The following is a 19,239-nucleotide window of genomic DNA, read 5'->3' as shown; positions in this document are numbered from 1 at the left end:
ATTTTGACACAGAAGATTGGCTTCCGTATGGTTTGTTAACAAATGGGATTCAAACTCGTGACCCAGAGATAGAAGATGTACCAGTAGGTATAGTCATATGTTGGGACACAGAAGATTGGCCTCTGTATGGATGATCAACACATGGTAGATATAGCTGTGTTTATATACTGTCTTGTTAGGACTGCTTGCTTTTATTAGTTGTTGTGTGGCACTAGTTATGATTAGTTTCTTATAAACAGGAACAGAGACCCTGACCTGATGTACTATATCTACACACCAACACTGGGGCAGACATGATCAGGACAGATGGCGCTAATATCTCATCATCAACACGGGCTTATCTGTTTATATAATCACTGCACCATTACTTTTTACTTAATTTCATATCTGACTTCTGAATATAGATAACAGTTTCATTGGAGTTTTACAAGTTACCTAAAAAATGTATGCTAAAGACATGTATACCAGGCAAGAATATAGATATAGAGTTTCAGTGAAGAAATTTAATGAAATTTTGGTGAAAATTTTAATCAATTCGTTTGAAAAGTAATGAAGTAATGAGTTTCAGTAAAATACAAAAAAAAATGTTGAGTTTTAGCTATTTTAAGCCATTATAACTTGAGTACAAATTATGTATTTTATTGAACAATTTTATTTCAGTCAGATGTATTTTACCATTGACATAACCTCAGTTTACAAATAAATGCTACACACACAACAAAATCCTTTCTCTCTACATTACATCTTGCAATTAGATAAGCAATTAAATAAGAATAAGAAATGTGAATTTCATGCATTGTATAAATTTTTTACTATAATAACTTTAATTTAGAATGCAAATACCATATACATATGATGCCTACACAGAACAAAACATCTCTACATCTTGTAGAATTGTAAGTTATTTGATAAGCCAAATTGATGAGTGAATTGAGTGTAAATATACATGTCATTGAAAATACTAGCAGAACTTAGCATTAACTGTACGAGAGGTGAAGAGCATTGGTGAAGAGATGATCCATTGATTGACAACAAGTCTACACTCTGGCTGTACTAATTACAGTGTACATTACGAACAGCCATATATACCCTAACTAGTGCCATGTGATTATCTATCTAGGTATGATTAGCAAAGGGTAATAAACTCTCCTATTATCATGGTCAGGGATACACCAGCTTGGAATCATCATCTACCTATCACCTAATGGTATAGTGAAGGCCATAGCTTGTCTTTTTATTGTATTATCTTACTGCTCAGGCCTCACTGTGACCTTGACCTTCTTGTTCTACCAAAGCCTTGACCTACTTATTCTAAAAAGCCTTGACCTACATCTTTATAAAAACCTTGACCTACTTATTCTACAAATCTTGACCTACTTATTCTACAAATCTTGACCTACTTATTCTACAAAACCTTGACCTACTTATTCTAAAAAGCCTTGACCTACTTATTAATTAAGGTCAATGTCAAATACTGTAATGTTTTATTATCTGTTTCATCAAAATTAAGTTTGATTTTAGGCAAGGTCAAAATGTTCCAGGAAAAGGCATTGGCAAGAAAATGTCTGAAAATAAATTCCTTTTATAAAATCTAACTAACAAAATTTTGACATTTATTTAACACACAAGAGATTGGCCAAGGATAGGAAAATACCAGTTGTTATACCAACGATCAAAATTTCAGAAAAGTTAATTGTAGAAGAAGCAAGGCCCTGAAAGGTCAATATTGACTGATTCAAACTTTAAAGGAAGGTCAAGAGGTTAATAAAGGTGTACTTTTTGGCCAAAATTAAAGCAGCCCACTTGATTTTCCTTTCTGCAGACAATATGCATGCAAGTTTACAGGTCAAATTGTCCTTGATTAAAGGTGCAGATTAAAGACAAGATCAAAGATTCACTAAAGATCAAAAGTTTAATTTCTGATTTCAATTTAATAAGTTGTACTTTTTGGGTCATAATTAAAGTTGACCTCATTGCTCCATTTAAACTCAATTTGTCCATAAAACTAAGGAAAATCAAATGCAATCCTAATTTAAAAAAATCTAAAATAAATATATATATATCTATTGATTTTATTTATGCCTATAATGACTGTTTTGGGTGATCAAAGTAATGACCTGTGCACTATTAAGTGCATGCTGGGCGTATATACAGAGAGATCAACATGTATAGTTCTCCTTAGCTCTGTGGAGAGGCAGGCTTTCTCGGGCTCGTCTGGTTTGTCTCAGGTATATAAGTATTTTCACAGGTGTTTCTAGGCTTGTGATGCCTCATATCATCTAATTATCTACTCTGGTTGGCACGGTAACAAGCTTTTCTAGTGATGTCGAATCTTACGGAGAATCTGCCCCGTTTGAATGTTTTGAGTAATTATAGAAACTCATGTTTAGACACTGACTTAAGCACTGATGCAGAATTTACATTCTAAAAATAGTTGGGTTTTTTCCAGTTATTGTTTTCTTGTCTTGGCTTTGACCTTTGTTGATTACATAAAGGCATTGCGAATGATGCAACTACCCTTCATGATAATTAAGTTAGAAAACAAATCTACTCTTAAGTATCTCTGTCTCTTTTATTGTATCTTCCGTTTAGTGCATAGATATATATCACTATAACCAATGACATCATTCTCTGATTGGTAATTGTTATATAAACCCCCCATCAATGGAGGGAAGGTATTCTCGATTCAGGTTGTCTACGTTGCTCAGGTCGTCTTCTTGGATAACGATTCTCATTATTACTTGTCTGAGAGGTCAAATTTGATCAAAATAACTAGAGAGATAAAGTCACCAAAATTAAACAAATAATTAAGACACCAGATCAAATTATTGACTTTCACTTTCCATAAATACTAACAGAGACCTGAATATTTATCTGAAAACATTATTCTTAAGAACAAATGAAATAAAACTTGATTGTAATAAAAATACATGACTTTGGACAAGATGAAATCTTGTTGGACAAAAAAAAATATGAAAAAATAATCAAATGATTGAATTAATTAACTGACAAGTGACATTGCAATATCAAAGACAATTGAGCAAGTGTATGATATAACAACTTTCAAGGTCTAAGGTTCGGGTCCTAAACTTTGTTAGAACATGATGTCATGATTATCTTGCAATGTTGTTCATACCTTAGCTGTCAAGGTTACTTTAAGTTGTTTGTAACATGTGTGTATTAAACTTCTAATGAAGTAATTTCCTCGGTGGCGGTAGATTTGTTTTAACAGGGATGTTTTATTGTATAGAGCCATGACAAGAAAGAAGAGATAATGTGTTATAATGTTATATCTTCATACTATATACTCATCAAAATCCGAACATGTTGATAAAGCTTTATCAAAAATTCATATACACACAAACACATTGGATATTTATGAAGATTTATTAGATTATTCTATAAATCTTGGTGGTAGAATATGACCATGAGAGACACAGATTTGCTCAGAAAGACACCTAGGGTTCAACATGGAGGCAGTTTTTCAGTTGTTTGGAATAAATAAAAATGCCAAAATGGTAAGTTTAAACATGGGTAAAATATCATACATTTTGATGGTTAAAGCTGTAGGTTTGAAAATTTTATAAGAAACAATAACATTTATGGTATATATAGGGACCATAAGTTATTTTTGCATACATGATATTTTTTTTTTCATTTTTTTTTTATATATAGATCTATATAATAAGATGTGTTTCAAAAGAAATTTCAATGTGTGTTGCTTGTTCAGTGTAAGTTTCTTCTACCTTTTTTATTTATTTATTTTATTTTTTTTAATTTGCATTTCAATAGAATTTTCCTTTTCAAACTTCTGCTACAACATTTGTTGTTTGTATTCTAACTCAAATTTCATAAGCTATGTTTTGTCTTATGACCTGAAGACCTCTATACATCTTCAGTATCATTTTACAGATTAATCAGCTGTTTATTGTATCAACCTGACTCTCTCTGAAATACTATAATTATTTTAGAAAAGTGATTAGTGACTGTTATGTAAACAGACTTCCAATCCATTATATTTCCATACCAAACACAGAAACATAATGGTGATTTGTGCAAACATCCAGCAGAAAAACGCCTCATTTCCAATTTATTGTAGCCTTTCATGTTTGTAAACATCTGCTTTTCTCGCTCATTGTTTGGTCCTGTTATCTCCAGCACATATGTTACACCCATACTCATCATCGTTACAAGCTACAGTGGAGATCTTGCAACAGTTTGAATCTTTTTGTGTATGATGTATTGTTGTCTGAAGACTTATAATGATCTATGCTGTCATTGCTATAGATATCAACTTTTACGAGTTTACCAGGAATAAAAGTTACTGAATCGGTATGCATTGATCAAGCTAAGGCTCTACACACGCTGAGCAAACAGGTTTATATTTGATCGGTTTTCTCAAGTGGTACTGCGACTTCTGAACTTTTTATCTCAATCCCCATCCTGAAAACTTATTGAATGATGTTGTTCAATGTTGCAATCATAAGAATTAAGTTGTGTTTCTTGATTCAGCAATTTGTTTCTTGAATTGCTCTTCAAGACATGTATAATGAAAAAATTCCTAAATTTGTGCTAACAAATTTTTAAATCGTACCTACATGGACAGTTTCTAGTTTTATAAAGAATCATGTAGTTTCTCTAGATCGGTTGGATACATGTAGGATCTTACATGAGTGTTTATTTCATATGAGATTTTAAGAAGTTTTTATTTTTTAATTGAACACTTTTTGTCACATAACTACAAATACCTACAAAACAAAGGATTTCACGTCAAAATATATTCCGAAAATCTGGCAGAAGCTGCCATTTTGTCACACCGTCATCGTAATTATGACGTCACATCATTTTTCCTCACATCATTTTATAGTTTCTGTCTGACGTCACAATGAATTTCCAGCCAATGAGAATCGCTCCAGGTCATATTACACTAGTGATATATGCAAAAATATTACACAGGCGAAATCACCGTACATCAGGCGGATAATATGATAGAGTTTAATATATACTGCAATATTTTGGTAAATAACATTTCTGTCATAGTTTATCTATCATACACATTTAAACTCAAGGTTATCCAGCAGGCATCACTTTATGTCCAATCAAATCTTTGAATTTTCCATCCATTCTTAAGGTTCAAGGTGGATTCATAATAAATGAATGCATATCAAAAATGAAAATCCAAAAAATGGCATTAACTCAAATGCATCGCATTCATAACATTTGGTACCCTAGTAAACTAGTCTTATTAAGCAGGTGGTCTTTATACACAGGTTAAAATACGTTAAAATTAGTTATTTTGTACTCTAATAAAAGTGGTCAAATTAAGCAGGTGGTCTTAATATACAGGTGGTCTTAATATACAGGTGGTCAATAAGGCAGTTAATGTCTATCAAATGTTCATGCAGCACTGTGATGGTCAGTAAATTGGATGCATATATTCCAACATTACGGATGAATTAATATACCATTTGTAATACAAATAAGAAAGCAGACATATATATATACTGGTAATTTCAGGATTGCTGTTCTCAACTTGTGGGGATTTCTCTCAAGTCTATTGTAGCTGGAATTTCCCTGACTTAGGTGTTTAAGTTCAAAGTCTGCCAGGGTCAATGTATTATTTTAATACTTAGTCTAGCTCCTTCAGAGAAACAATTGCTTCAAGTCTGCCTTCTCAAATTGATTTCTGAAGTATGCAATTCATCTTATTCTCACAAACATCAGGAATCATTTACGCAATTTAGAAATTCATTTGAGAGAAAATTGAACTTGTAAAGGGGCTGATGACGCCTGCTTTTATATCATACAATTTGTTTAGATAATCTATTAACAGCACTAAATGTTGATGAATTTGAAGACTTCTTGTCTTCAGTTTTGTTCTATACAGTCTGAAGTCTAGAATTTCACTTTAAATTTGATTTCTGTATTTCTTATTATCTGTTTTCCACAACTACTATGTGATTTATAAATTACATCTCAGTTGTCTTTATATATATATGGAGTGTGCACCATGTGAACTCAGTCAGTATCTTATCCTTCTGTTTATTTTCTGTTTTGTTATTGGGAATCAACAAGTATAAACATGTGAACATCAACCAATTTGAACCTCAATTACCTCCAAATTACAGAATTCTTCATTATTTTCTTGTAGCCGGTGTGACACCGGAATCCGCACAAATGTACTTCAAGTAAAAATAACAAGAATTAATCAAGTTAGAAAGGAGTGAATATTATAAATACATATTGAATTATCAAAGCTGTGTAGCTCACTTGATGGAGGTAGGAAAAACAGGTAGATCAGACTGATTCAGTTAACTCAATCACCCCCCAAGACACATTTAAACTCTTCCAATTCAAACACTTGAATAGTTCACTATGAATTTTGAGGGGTGAATATTAATTAAGGTTTTGGACAATTCCTCATCATATAATTTGTTTTTATGATTTGCACCGCTTTAGCAGAAGATATATATAATTATAATAGACAAGCTCGACACTTATAAGATATGATAAACGGTGTATTCTACTAAATTTTTAGTCAAATGATGAAATGATGCATCATTTGACTTAAAGATGCTCCACTACTGACAATTTTTTCACTATCAAAAACAGGAGCAGACGATTTAGTAATTTTATTACCACCATTAAAAAGTTTGAGCTTTTAATTTTACTTCAAGTTGAAAATATAAAAAAAAAGAATTAACTGCATCCTGAAAAAAATCTGTGGCACTATATCCTATATTGAATGAAGTACTGATTGCGCATGCATCAAAGGCAAATTAAATTATCTTATAATAATTAATTTATTTCTGTGTTAATAAGACATATATATACATGATTGAACATCAATTATTGTTCTAATGATGAATGCCATTTATGCTCTGTCAGCGGTGGAGCATCTTTAAGATTTTGTAGAATTATCAACTTCAAAACCTATTGATAACGTTTTCAGTATTTGCTGAATAAGCTATTTATTCATGAGTACAGTCACATCATCAGAAATATCATAAAAAATACCGAGATTGATCAGACTGCATATGGGCCTCAGTCTGTATAGATACCGTATCTGAAAGAGAAATTGATCTTTCTAGGAATGAAATTTATTAGTACATGTGCATTCTGTACATGATATATTGCTAGTGAATTGTGTTTATAATGCATGCATTATGTCTCACCATATTGAATTCTCTGCAGTGTAAAACTTCTTTGGTACAAGTAAGTCAGTCCGAAATATTTTGTAAAATCGTTGGTTTAAACAAAGGGTAATTACAGGCAAATATTAAATTAAATAATTAGAGATTAATTAAAGATGATTAATACCATGGAAGACTGCTAATAGAAATAGTAAGCATTATAAACACTGTGCTAATTAATAGTGGCTGCAGTGGCCACACCAGCCCTCCACCTCTGGGTCAAGAGTTTGAATCCACTGGTACTGACCGTTGTTTGGTGGTTTTTGTCTGAGTACTCCGGGTTCCTTAATTAACCATCAAACCTGGCACATCCTTAAATGACCATGGCAGTTAATAGGATGTAAAACTAAACAAACTATACTAATCTAGTTAGTAATTATGGTTGTTAATTTCTACAACAGAATTGTCATGTACAGGGATTATAGATGAAATGTTTATCAAGCTATACCAGATCAAAATGTCACAAAAAGGGGTCTGAAGTTTGTATTGGATATTTATTTCAACTATTCCATCATATTCTGTCCTCAGTCGCTGTGATTGATGGGAAGGTGATGCAATTGATTATTTTAAGAAGACCATACTTTTGACAGATGTGATCGGATGTTTGTAACTGTATTCCCTAGCTGTACAATATTTGTGATAGACAATATTGTCCATCTTAATTTTCATTGTTTTATCATTACACTGAGCTGACTATTACACAGAGTGTTTGTGTCCATAAACAGTGTATAAAAGCTAACAGTGAAACTTAATATTCGATAATCAATTATTCAGATTGCATACAGTTAGACTGTAGGTAACAAAGTGTGGTTAGCTTTCAAAATGAAATTGAAGAAAAAAAACAGGTCAGATATCATATACATGTTGAATATAGTTCTTAAAGGAATCATTATCAGAATGATAAAAAATGCTTCAGTTTAAATTCATGACAAAATATGATTTTTTTGTTTTTCAATGAATGCATACCTGCGATTTATTGACATATTTCCGGATGAGTGGTTTTATTTGAATAGGAATATAGCCAATGTACCTATGGGCTTGTAGCTTGATCTGGCCATGTCGCTAACTAAAAGTATGCTCTGAGTGTTTATAAGTGGAGTCTATTTATGTAAACATTAGGAATATCGGGAATTCAATAATTCCTTACTGAGCTAACTATATCGGCCATCTTGCTGTAATTGGCCTGGTGTACCTGGGTTTGTTTTTATGATACAGGTAGCTGATGCTACAGTTTATGACATTTGTGACGGACAACGTTTATGCCAAAAAGACCTAGATTTTAACATTTATGTCCAATTGATTTCATCTTAACGTGACAACAATGGGACGATTTTCTCCTGTGTTTGTGAACTTTTAAATTGATGTTGGATATAATAGTATCATTCTATACAATGTGGAGGCAGACAAAAGGATTAGGATTTTTGTATCTGATTTCTAGTTTCCACTGACATACCTAACTTGTCAGGTGAGCCGGTGTCAATATTTTTTTTTTTTTTTCATGGTGGAGCTAGTTTGTGAATACTACAGAGTTTAGCAGGACTGAACTGGACAGATCATCTGTGACCACTAGCTCAATTGGTAAAGCATTTGGCTAGTACTCTGATGTCCCAGCTTTGAGTGCTCACGTCTGACATTTTCTCCTCTCCTGTTACACTGAGCATTGAATCTGTATAGGACTTCTGTAAACAGGTTTATGATGTTTTCTCTGACCGGACATGACATGGCTAGAGGATTTCAAACGCTTCAAATAATATATGTGTCACATAATTAATCGAAAATTCCCACCTGATTACAGTGCATAGATATTGATACACTATCATCTTCAGGATTTTCTCTGATAATGGGAGACAACTCTGTATTTTCTGATACCATGGTTGAGTAGAGATACAATGGAGACAATTCATTTATCGGACCATTGTGATTCTACAGAAACAACATTTTCTGTAAGTTTAGCAGAGAAATATTTAGATCACTAAGATATTTATGTTTGTCTGTGAAAATGTTTTATTTCTTCTATCAGGTACATGATTAACTGGTTTCCAGACCATTAAAGGAAGCCGTGTTATATGACAAAACAATAACTATTCTTATTTCACTTGTGTTTGTCCCTCAAAATGTTTTTAAAAGAGGAATGAGATCTCATGTATGCTGTTGAAATTGGTCAACACTTTGTAATGAAAATTTCTTCCGCTTCTGACCTGTTCATATAGGCTCCATATAATGCACCAGATGTATTGTATTGACGGAGGTATAAGGAGAAAGCTAAAATAGAAGTAATGTGACTTTGGCCTTTTATTTTCAATAATCCTTGACAAGGGAGATAACTTCAGAATGGACAGGGGAGATAACTTTAAAATGGTCAGGGGTTAGAACTTTAGAATGGACAGGTGAGATAACTTTAGAATATGCAGGGGAGATGACTTAAGAATGGACAGGGAATATAAATTAAGAATGGAAAGGGGAGATAACTTGTAAATGGGCAGGTGAGATAACTTAAGAACTTACTGGGGAGATAATGTTAGAACTGACAGGGAAAATAGTTTGAGAACTGATAGCAAGGGGAGCTGATTAATCTTGACTGATAAACAGTGTGTATGTTATGTGTGCCTATGTTGCTACATGCATCTGGTATATTTTCCAATGTGATTGTTATATATTTGTTAAATTGTTTTTGATTTGAATTCGGATGTAAACGTGTACACCTGCAGTTCATTCCATAGATATAGAGACTGGTAAATCTGCATGAGGAGACATATATACTATTGATTCAGAACATTTTATCATACTGCATGACAATTACTGTCACATTTCATATTTATATATCATGAAAATGATTTGGCTGGCTGTTGGATTTCCACATAACAGTGTCTAAATCGTACATTTGAGTGAGTTACATGCCGAGAACAATACAGAGATATATTGATCTAGCTAAAGGGCCTCGACATTCGCGCTGTGTAATTACGCAGAAAGGAATTTTGAAAATATGTCATCATCAATTCAATAAATTCTTCTACCAATGTAAAAATTTGCTGATAGAAAAAAAAATTGTTTATTTCTAGGGAAATTTTCAGTTTGCTGTGTAATTTTCAACATGTTTCGTGGTAAACAAATTCAATTACTATTGAACACTTTCAATTCCTAACAAATATTTTCGATTAAGGAATTGTCTGCCCTCCTGACGTACCATTTGTTTCCTCATGTATTTAACTAACCTCCATTATAACCACCCACCCACCTCCCCAATTTTCTTCACCTCAAACCCAGTAAGCAATCCAAGCTAACTCATTGATGAAGCTAAATTTAAAAGCTTTTCAGAGTCTTGGCTCCAAATTCATCTGCAGCATTCGAAGATCCAGTTAGAATTCCAAAATGGCAGAACTCCAGACTCTGCAGTACTTAATTATTTAATTAAGCTGGAATAGAAATGATAAAATGTATACATTTGTATATCTTCATGCCAAATTGGTATACATATATAAGCCTACACTACATATATTTACAAGTCAGACACATATAAATTGTTCATCTTTATGCCTGCATGTCTAAAAGATTCTTTTTGTTTAACAGAGACATGAAATTAAAGTTATCATCCTTGGCATTGTAAATAGTAAAAGATAGATGTATGAACGTTATAGGCGAATTAATTAATGGAATCAAATAAAGAAGCATGATCTTTCCCCTAGTATAGTGTTTTGCATTTGTGAAAACTATCTGTGGCTGATGTTCTTATAACACTGAAAGCATTGTGATGCAATAAATTTTAATATGTTTTTGTATGCGTCCTCTGAAAACTGTAGATAATAGATTTTATGTTAAAATTCACATACATGTGACCTGCTGGTGTCATCTGCATAAAAGCCATCTCAGTACGAATAAAACTGTACATTCTCAATGGAAGATATCGAACATTTTTATCACTTTTTTATACCAATTCAAAAAATCTTTTTATGGCCACAAGAGGATTATGAAACAGGCCAATAGAAAGCTCGGTACATTGTTATAAAACGATTAATGGATGAGATTAGGAATTGTCTGTGATAATGCTCCACAGAGGCTTAGAAATTCTGGCAATTCTAACCTGTCCATGTTTAATCTGTATCACAGGCGGGCAATTGAGCCAGGTAGTGTGACCAGCCACACTTCGTATTAGCACACCTATGTGTACCCATTCAATGTGACCAGGCACACTTCGTGCTAGCACAGTCATGTGTACCTTTTCACTGTAACCAGCCTCACCTCGCGCTAGCACAAACATGTGTACCCATTCAGTGTGACCTGCCACACCTCGTGTTAGCACACACATGTGTACCCATTCAGTGTGACATTAGCCACACCTCGTGTTAGCACTCACATGTGTACCCATTCAGTGTGACCTGCCACACCTCATGTTAGCACACACATGTACCCATTCAGTGTGACATTAGCCACACCTCGTGTTAGCACTCACATGTGTACCCATTCAGTGTGACCTGCCACACCTCGTGTTAGCACTCACATGTGTACCCATTCAGTGTGACCTGCCACACCTCGTGTTAGCACACACATGTGTACCCATTCAGTGTGGGGACAAATGTTGGAGTATAATCATAGAATTAATTAAGTCATTTGCAGTTTGACAGATAGTGACCGTCATTACTGATATGCCATTACACTTATCAGGGCATAATAGACACTATGATAGTTTCATGATTTAGGCGCATAGTTCAATTTACACGCTAGCTTTTGTATCATGTTGAGTGATAGTATCTGTGCACCGTAGTTAACAACAACAAGCATGTCATAGTTGACCAACTGACCAGTCCGTTGGTTTAGGCCTTGGCATTATCACATTACGTATATATTACCCATGTCTTTCTCGCACCATACCCTGCCCTGTCTGTATTTGCAAATAACAGAGTTATCTGCCCTTGTTGGTAGGTATTGATTGTGACGTCATCCATTTGCGAGTGTAACATAATACTTTTTGGAGAAAACGGCATGAATTGTGCTCACAAAATAATGACATAACAATCGATACCTTTCCACAAGGGAGCTAACTCTGTAATATACAAAGACAGAATTCTGATAGTGTGGTAGAAGTAGGTAGGCCATTTCCAGTTGAATTGATGAATAACTTAAAATTGTTGTTGTATTTTTTAGGAGTTGGTTGGTAACACACAGCAGCAGAAGAACTGGCGAGGGATAGCCATCGCTCTGTTAGTCATCGTCATCGTCTGTTCTCTCATCATCACTGCCATCGTGCTCCTCACCGAAGGTCAGAACTTTAACTAAAACTATAGATTTGTACAATGTTTTACAACAACCCTTTAGTGACATGTTTCCTTTGTATAGAAATGTAAGCCATGCTGTCTTAGCTTTACACAAAGAAACTGCATGTGGATTTACCATTGCTGTTTTTGATTTACTCTTGATGATTTTTTTTTCAGGAAAAATAATTTATTTCTAAGGAATATGTTTGGCTGCCAATTAACTGAAATTGAGAATAATTATAAGGTGATATAAAAGTGATATTAAAAACTATTATAATAAGCAATTGTTCAGTTTTGGACACCCTGCAAATAGCAGGAAAATTATAGACATTATATTGTCTATGTTATCCTCCACACAGAGGTTTGTTGTCTGTCTGTCCATCTGTCTGTCTGTCCGTCTGTCTGTCTGTCTTTCATCTGTCTGTCTGTCTGTCTTTCATCTGTCTGTCTGTCTGTTCATCTGTCTGTCTGTCTGTCTGTCTGTCTGTCCGTCTGTCTGTCCATCTGTCTGTCTGTTCATCTGTCTGTCCATCTGTCTGTCCATTTGTCTGTCCATCTGTCTGTAGAAACATTCGTGTGGACAACTCTTTCTAAACTTCTTGAGGAATTTCAGTGAAACTTTTTGGTAGTTTTGTGGACCATGTTGTGCATGCATGTTTTGTCAACATTTTGGTTTCCATCATGAGAGTAACACGAGGTCACTCTACACAGGTTTTGTAAAATGGCCTATAACTTGTTAGCATTTTGATAAATTTCTGTAAAATCTTAATCATTTGTTGTAAATATCAATCACATACTTCAATAACGGTGATCATGGACAATTAATAGAGCAACATTTGGAAAATTCCATAGGAAAAAATTATGTCTAAGTTGTAGAAAATAAGTGTTGCGTTTGGCATGTTTTTAGTTTCCCTAATTTTTGTCTTGCACGTCATTCCATTTCTGTTGATTTTGTTATTTTTTCCTGCACTATTTTTGTTTCCTTTATTTCCTGTGTGCATGTTTTATTCTAGCTAAGAGCTCTGGCGCTGAAGCCGCGGGAGGTAAGCATGCTACCAAAATTATTAATTGATCCCCTTAATCTTTACAGGATGAACGAAAATCAAACATAGAATTGAAAAGAAAATTTTGAAGACCAAGCAAAATAGAATAAACGTGAAGTTTATTGAAAAAGTTTATAGGTGCAAAGTTTGAAAAATATTTTGCAAGCATCAGATAATATTTGTCAAGGTTTATGATGTAATTTCAACACACAAATCATAACAACCAAAACCTATTTGCAAGAGCAGATAACTTTGCATATAAACAAATTACTAATCAATAAGATCAACAAAGGAAACTTCATATTTTGGTTTTGATATAAAATTAAATCCTTAGATTTTCTCATCACATATGACAGCATTAAAGTACATATAATTCGCAGGTCCTTTTTACCTCTTGTTGTAGTGATGCACATTTTTATTTGTTTTATTTTGAATTTTGTTTGCATGAGCTTTGATTGTTTTGTTGTTTTTAGTTGACGCTTCCCTTACCCAAAACTTCAGTACAACAGGTAAGTATGCGAGATATTCTGTTATTCCATATAATACAGAGTTACTTCCCTTTGGGCTAGGTACTCAAGAGACGATAGTATTTTGTGAGCCAAACTCGTGTCATTTTCTCTTAAAATTATGATGTTCTGCTCACAATAATCAATATCTACCCTCAAGGACAGGTCATTCTGTAATACGCAAATTACAGTCACATTGTAGTCACAAAAAGTTGCCACAACAGATATATTTATAGCAACTGTACATACCATGTTACTGTATCACGACAAAAAAAAATTTGCTACAACAGCTATTTATAGCAACTGTACATACCATCTTACTGTATCAAATATGAGTAACTATACACATCACATCTTTTCTTGTGTTAAAGTTATTCAAATTAGACCCAGCTTCTATGTTGCTCCCGGGTTGACCGTCTGCTCAGATCGCAAGTGGACAGTCTACGAGAAGCAACATAGACAGTCTAATTCAATTCATATTAAGAGTTATTTCCCTTAGAAATAATGTTTTAGTATGTTGTCTTTGAACTGCAGTATTGCCTAGCTATATCTTTGTGAATTGGTCTAAACCAATATAAGATTTGTATCAGACCACTCAGTTGTTTATTTGTCCTCTGACATCCTACTTACTTGGTTTCCATGTTTGTCTTGCTCCATGTCTTTCACATTCCATGAGGTACTGGATATATCTTGGTTTATATAATCCAAATAAGGCAAACATTACAAAATTATTTCATTTGGAAGATTGCATGGTCAACCAAAGAAAAAAGGAAGATATTCATGCATGTTATAAAAAGGAGAAACCTGAAAGAGTTCAATTCACATTACAGTTTTTCAAGTGTTGTTAAAATTCTTGACAAATTTGCCAGATTCTATTTCATTAGAATCACATTAAAAAGATAATTGAGTTTAAGGTTTAAATTGGAAGGATCGTTTCTTGCATGTATAGCCTCTTGAGTGCATGCTGATTACCTGCTGTTTGATGTTGGCGACACAAAAGCAACGATTCAGTGTTGATTTCGCTGCTGAAATGGTAATTCATTTAGGTGTGATTTAATTTAGAAAGAATTACCAGCAGAAACCACAAAGAGTGAACTATGTGACCTGGTTACCAGCTTGTACGAGAGTGTCACATGTACTAGTGATGTTGTTCTGTTTGATACAAACACAGGAAGGATACAGATCTCGATTGCTCTGGGGACGTTTTTAGAATACAGATTACAGAGACTTTGTGACTGATTCTCGAAGATGTTTTTTTAATCACTGCATCTTTTAAGATTTGGATGCTCTAGGCAAGATATTTTCTATTGCACATAAAGGATACTGGTACCCAAGTGTCAATCCTGGTATTTGACATAGATGTTCTTAGTTGTGTTCAATGTGAAAGTGTTGATTGTCAGCCAATTCTCTGACAAAGAACTCTTTACATGTCGAGAAAAGTACATCTAGCCATTATCTTAAATTTCTAGCTGTACCTACATATTTGGAAGCCATGGTGGGTGAAGAGTTAAGATGCCCTGGTATATACTACAATAAATCCTCCACCTCTGGGTCAGGAGTTCAAATCCTATCATCTGAGACAGTTTTCTCTCAGTACTTAGGCTTTATACCTGGCAGATATCCTTAAATGGCACTGACTGTAAAAGGAACCAGACCTGACCCTTTATGAGATGTTATGAGATCCTCTATGAATTCAAGTGAGAATATAATATTATATAAGGATACATACTTAAATCTGATTGGTACTAATAGTCTGTGTTCTGTTTTAATAATTATACCAATGTTAAAGATGCTCCACCGCTGACAAATGGTATTTTTTCACTATCAAAAACAGGATCAGACCATTTGGTATTTTCCATAAGTTAAAAAAGTTACTTACTTTACAACATTACCACCATTAGAAAATTGAAGCTTCTTATTTTACATCAAGATGAAAATATCAGAAACAATTAATTGCATCCTGAAAAATTCCGTGGCACTATGTTCTATATAGAATGAAGTTTTGACTGTGCATGCACCAAAAGCAAAATAAATTGTTTATTATTTTTTGTGTTAATTAGATATATATATATACATGATTAAACACCAATTGATGTTCAAATGATGATTATCATTTATGGTCTGTCGGCGATGGAGCATCTTAAATGGTTTTTAATATTTATCTTTGTTTAAGTAATAAAATCTTATCACTTTAAAGTGTTCATTTAGGTCAAAGTTTGTGGATTAACAACTTATAGATCTAGACTAAACAATCAACCTGAAAATGACATCATTAGACATATAATATAATTGTGATAAAATTAGACTAAAATCTTTTGATAAATCAGTTTATTTTCCTAATTGATAGATACATCAAGCAATTGAAGCTTAGATTTATCAGCATCTCAAAATCTGACCATCTTTATTATGCAATAAAAGCAAAAAAGAATGAAAATGTCTGAATGAATGTGCTATCTAAATTAACATACCATGGCAGTTTTAAGAGTTGCAGTTGATTCCCTATAACAGTTTGGTGTCTTATTTACATGCTCTTCGTAACAAATGTGCACGCATGACGATGGAGAAAAACAGTTGGCAACCTAAATCTTGTGTCAGCGAGATAGCTGCCTTCTGCCTTCAAGACATTAACAGCAGTAGAAGTATTCATTTTCATTTGGCCGATTCTAACGCGGTCTGTGCTACTGAATGTTAAATACATTAAGTGGAACACGAAAGCTTTATTCTATGGATTTGTGTATATTGAAGCCATTAGAAAACCTATAGAGTCTGTGCTGGCGGATTCCAAGCTGCCATAGAAGTTTTTAGCAGCGTTACTAACTAACAAATACAATGGTTCCATTAAATGGTAATCAAATTAACAGACATAGACTTTTACCATTTTCTATGCATGTCTCTGCCATGGAATGGTGAGAGGGAGGGACATAAAGTGTAGGGCAAGTTTCTACCTGCAACCATCATCTGCATTGTCATGTATCAGGCTGTACTCTGCTGGATCCCATATCAAGTTGGAGGCATCCATGTCTTCAAACATTTTTATTTAAAAAAATTTTTTTTTTTTTGCTTTGATGTCACAGGCTATGCTCCATTGCCCTCAGAAGCATAATTTATGCATGTATTCCTGTCGAAGCATCCTTGAAAATACATGTATTTAAGGTAGCTTATCTCGAATGGGGGATCGCACCAGAGCAGAACTAAATGTGTCGGAGTGGATTAATCTTATGGTGACAGTGACAATTAAAGAACGTCAGCTTCTTTTTAATGAAATGGACTCTGTGGTTTACATTGACAAATTGTGAATAATTCTATTTTTGTTTGATTTGTTGTGATCTCTTATGAGAGGAAATAAAAATATACATGGGATAAAATTGGCTTTGGATAGAGTTTAATATGAAAGAGTATTTGTAGAATGTCTGGTTGTAGACGATATCGTAGTATTGTATTGAACGATTAGGTGTTAGTCTGGGAACGGGCTTGGTCGGATGATTACAGTCATGATTTGTTTTGCGGCAAGATCTTTGTATGTCTGTACATTGTGTCTCCTAAAATATATACATATACAGTATATATCTGTGATTTTCTGAGCAGCTGTGAAAAGTAAGATCGTCTCTGAGGGTCTCAACACATCTGTTTAATATTCTTAATCACAATAGAACCACTTCTGGTTACACATGAGGATATTCAACATCAACTTTTGTTTTATTTTTATCAATACAGATGTGAGATGGAGAAGCTAGTTTTCATTCTATAAAAGTTATTTTCAATTTGATTTCTTCAAGTCCAATCTCCCTGTCTTCTCTGTGTAAAAAAGTCAAATGGCTGCCAGCTGTTTGGCTTACGTTACATAAACAAATTTGATTGAACTTAATAGCTCCCTTAAAAATTCTCTCCTAGGCTAAATCATTATACCTCTCGCGACAAATTTGATGGAACGTACAATGGAATCATGTTTGTCTGTTGTCCACAAATCTTGTAATGACAAATTTTCTTAAACTACTGGATACATTTTAATGAAACTGATTTTAAATAAAAGATTAGGGACCATGTGTAGATGCACAAGAAAGCTTTTATTTATTTTTTGAAAGTTTTTGTTGCCATAATATAATTAGATCCATATACCTAGGTTTTGTAAAATGCCCAATTACTTACTTTTTAAATTAAACTTGTTCGTTTAGTGTTCCATATATCAATACCTATAATTTGACTCATACATTACACAATTTACTAAAGGTTACCATGGAAACATAATGGATGTTTCTAGTTAACTATTGTTTTTCTTAAAAATCTGAGCACAAGACAACATATCTTGTGAAACCTTTTGGGAATTACATGGAACAATTTAATATGGCAATATAAATCTGTTGTCTATAAATGTTTAGATATCGACCAATCTTACGCCATGTTTTAACTGTTACGAATTCCATGATACAACACAGCCTGCAATATCTGCAAGATAAGTCTCGAATCTGTCAGGAAAACACCAAGACCATTGCCATCCTTGGGGACATACAAAGGTTTACCAAGATAAATGTATAGATTATCTCCCCTATAAGTTTAAATGGGAATGGCCCAAAAGCACAAGTGGTTCAGTCCATTATGATAAATCGGAGATATTGATGATGTTACTGTATATTTGTGATGGACATTTCCTAAAGCGGTTGTTGATGCTGATAAATTTATATGGAACCTATGCTTTTAAAATCCCGTCCTGATGCGATATGTAAGTCCGACAATCTCCCACAATTCCACTCTCGTGTTGGTAGACTGGGAAAAAATTCTGTGTTTGCTTTATGATAGAAGTGGAGAATATCGGTGAAGCTTACCCCTCTGTGACCATTCTCGTATATAGTGTTTTGATAAACGATATAATTTTGTAATGATTTGTTAGGGCCCAGGTCTGGATTGTCATCTGCATATTATGCTGTAGGAATATTTCCATTTTCTCCGTACAGCTTTTATAATGAATAAATATCTGTAGAGGTGATTTGTTGGGTAAAGATCTGCAATAAAACTTGATACGTTTTGTTACCTCTAATGATAGTTGTCTGTACATATGGACAGGACGAGATTTATGAGCTTGTTCTATTGATTTTTGGATAAGGCCTGAAATGAAGTTACATAAACAGAATGGCTGGGGGTTTTAATCGAGAGATTTAAAAGAGTATAATTTGGAATTGAGAAATGTTTTCAATGAATATACCAACGTATGCTAAAATGAAAAAAAAATGTTGTGGTATTTTCAGGAAATGAA

General features: G+C 33.7%; 1 protein-coding gene across 1 annotated transcript in view; it reads left to right on the top strand.

Annotated features, from left to right (window-relative positions):
- Positions 1–19,239, top strand: part of LOC138310114 (dipeptidyl peptidase 4-like) — a 393,025-nt gene that overhangs the window by 339,945 nt on the left and 33,841 nt on the right. Inside the window, exons 2-4 of the mRNA XM_069251248.1 lie at positions 12,333–12,447; positions 13,456–13,485; positions 13,959–13,994. Coding sequence (XP_069107349.1) covers positions 12,333–12,447; positions 13,456–13,485; positions 13,959–13,994 — 181 coding nt within the window. The remainder of the gene's footprint in view (positions 1–12,332; positions 12,448–13,455; positions 13,486–13,958; positions 13,995–19,239) is intronic.

This window comes from Argopecten irradians, chromosome 16 (genome assembly GCF_041381155.1).
Source record: "Argopecten irradians isolate NY chromosome 16, Ai_NY, whole genome shotgun sequence".
Taxonomy (NCBI): Eukaryota; Metazoa; Mollusca; class Bivalvia; order Pectinida; family Pectinidae; genus Argopecten; species Argopecten irradians.
This window is presented reverse-complemented; position numbering and strand designations above follow the sequence as displayed.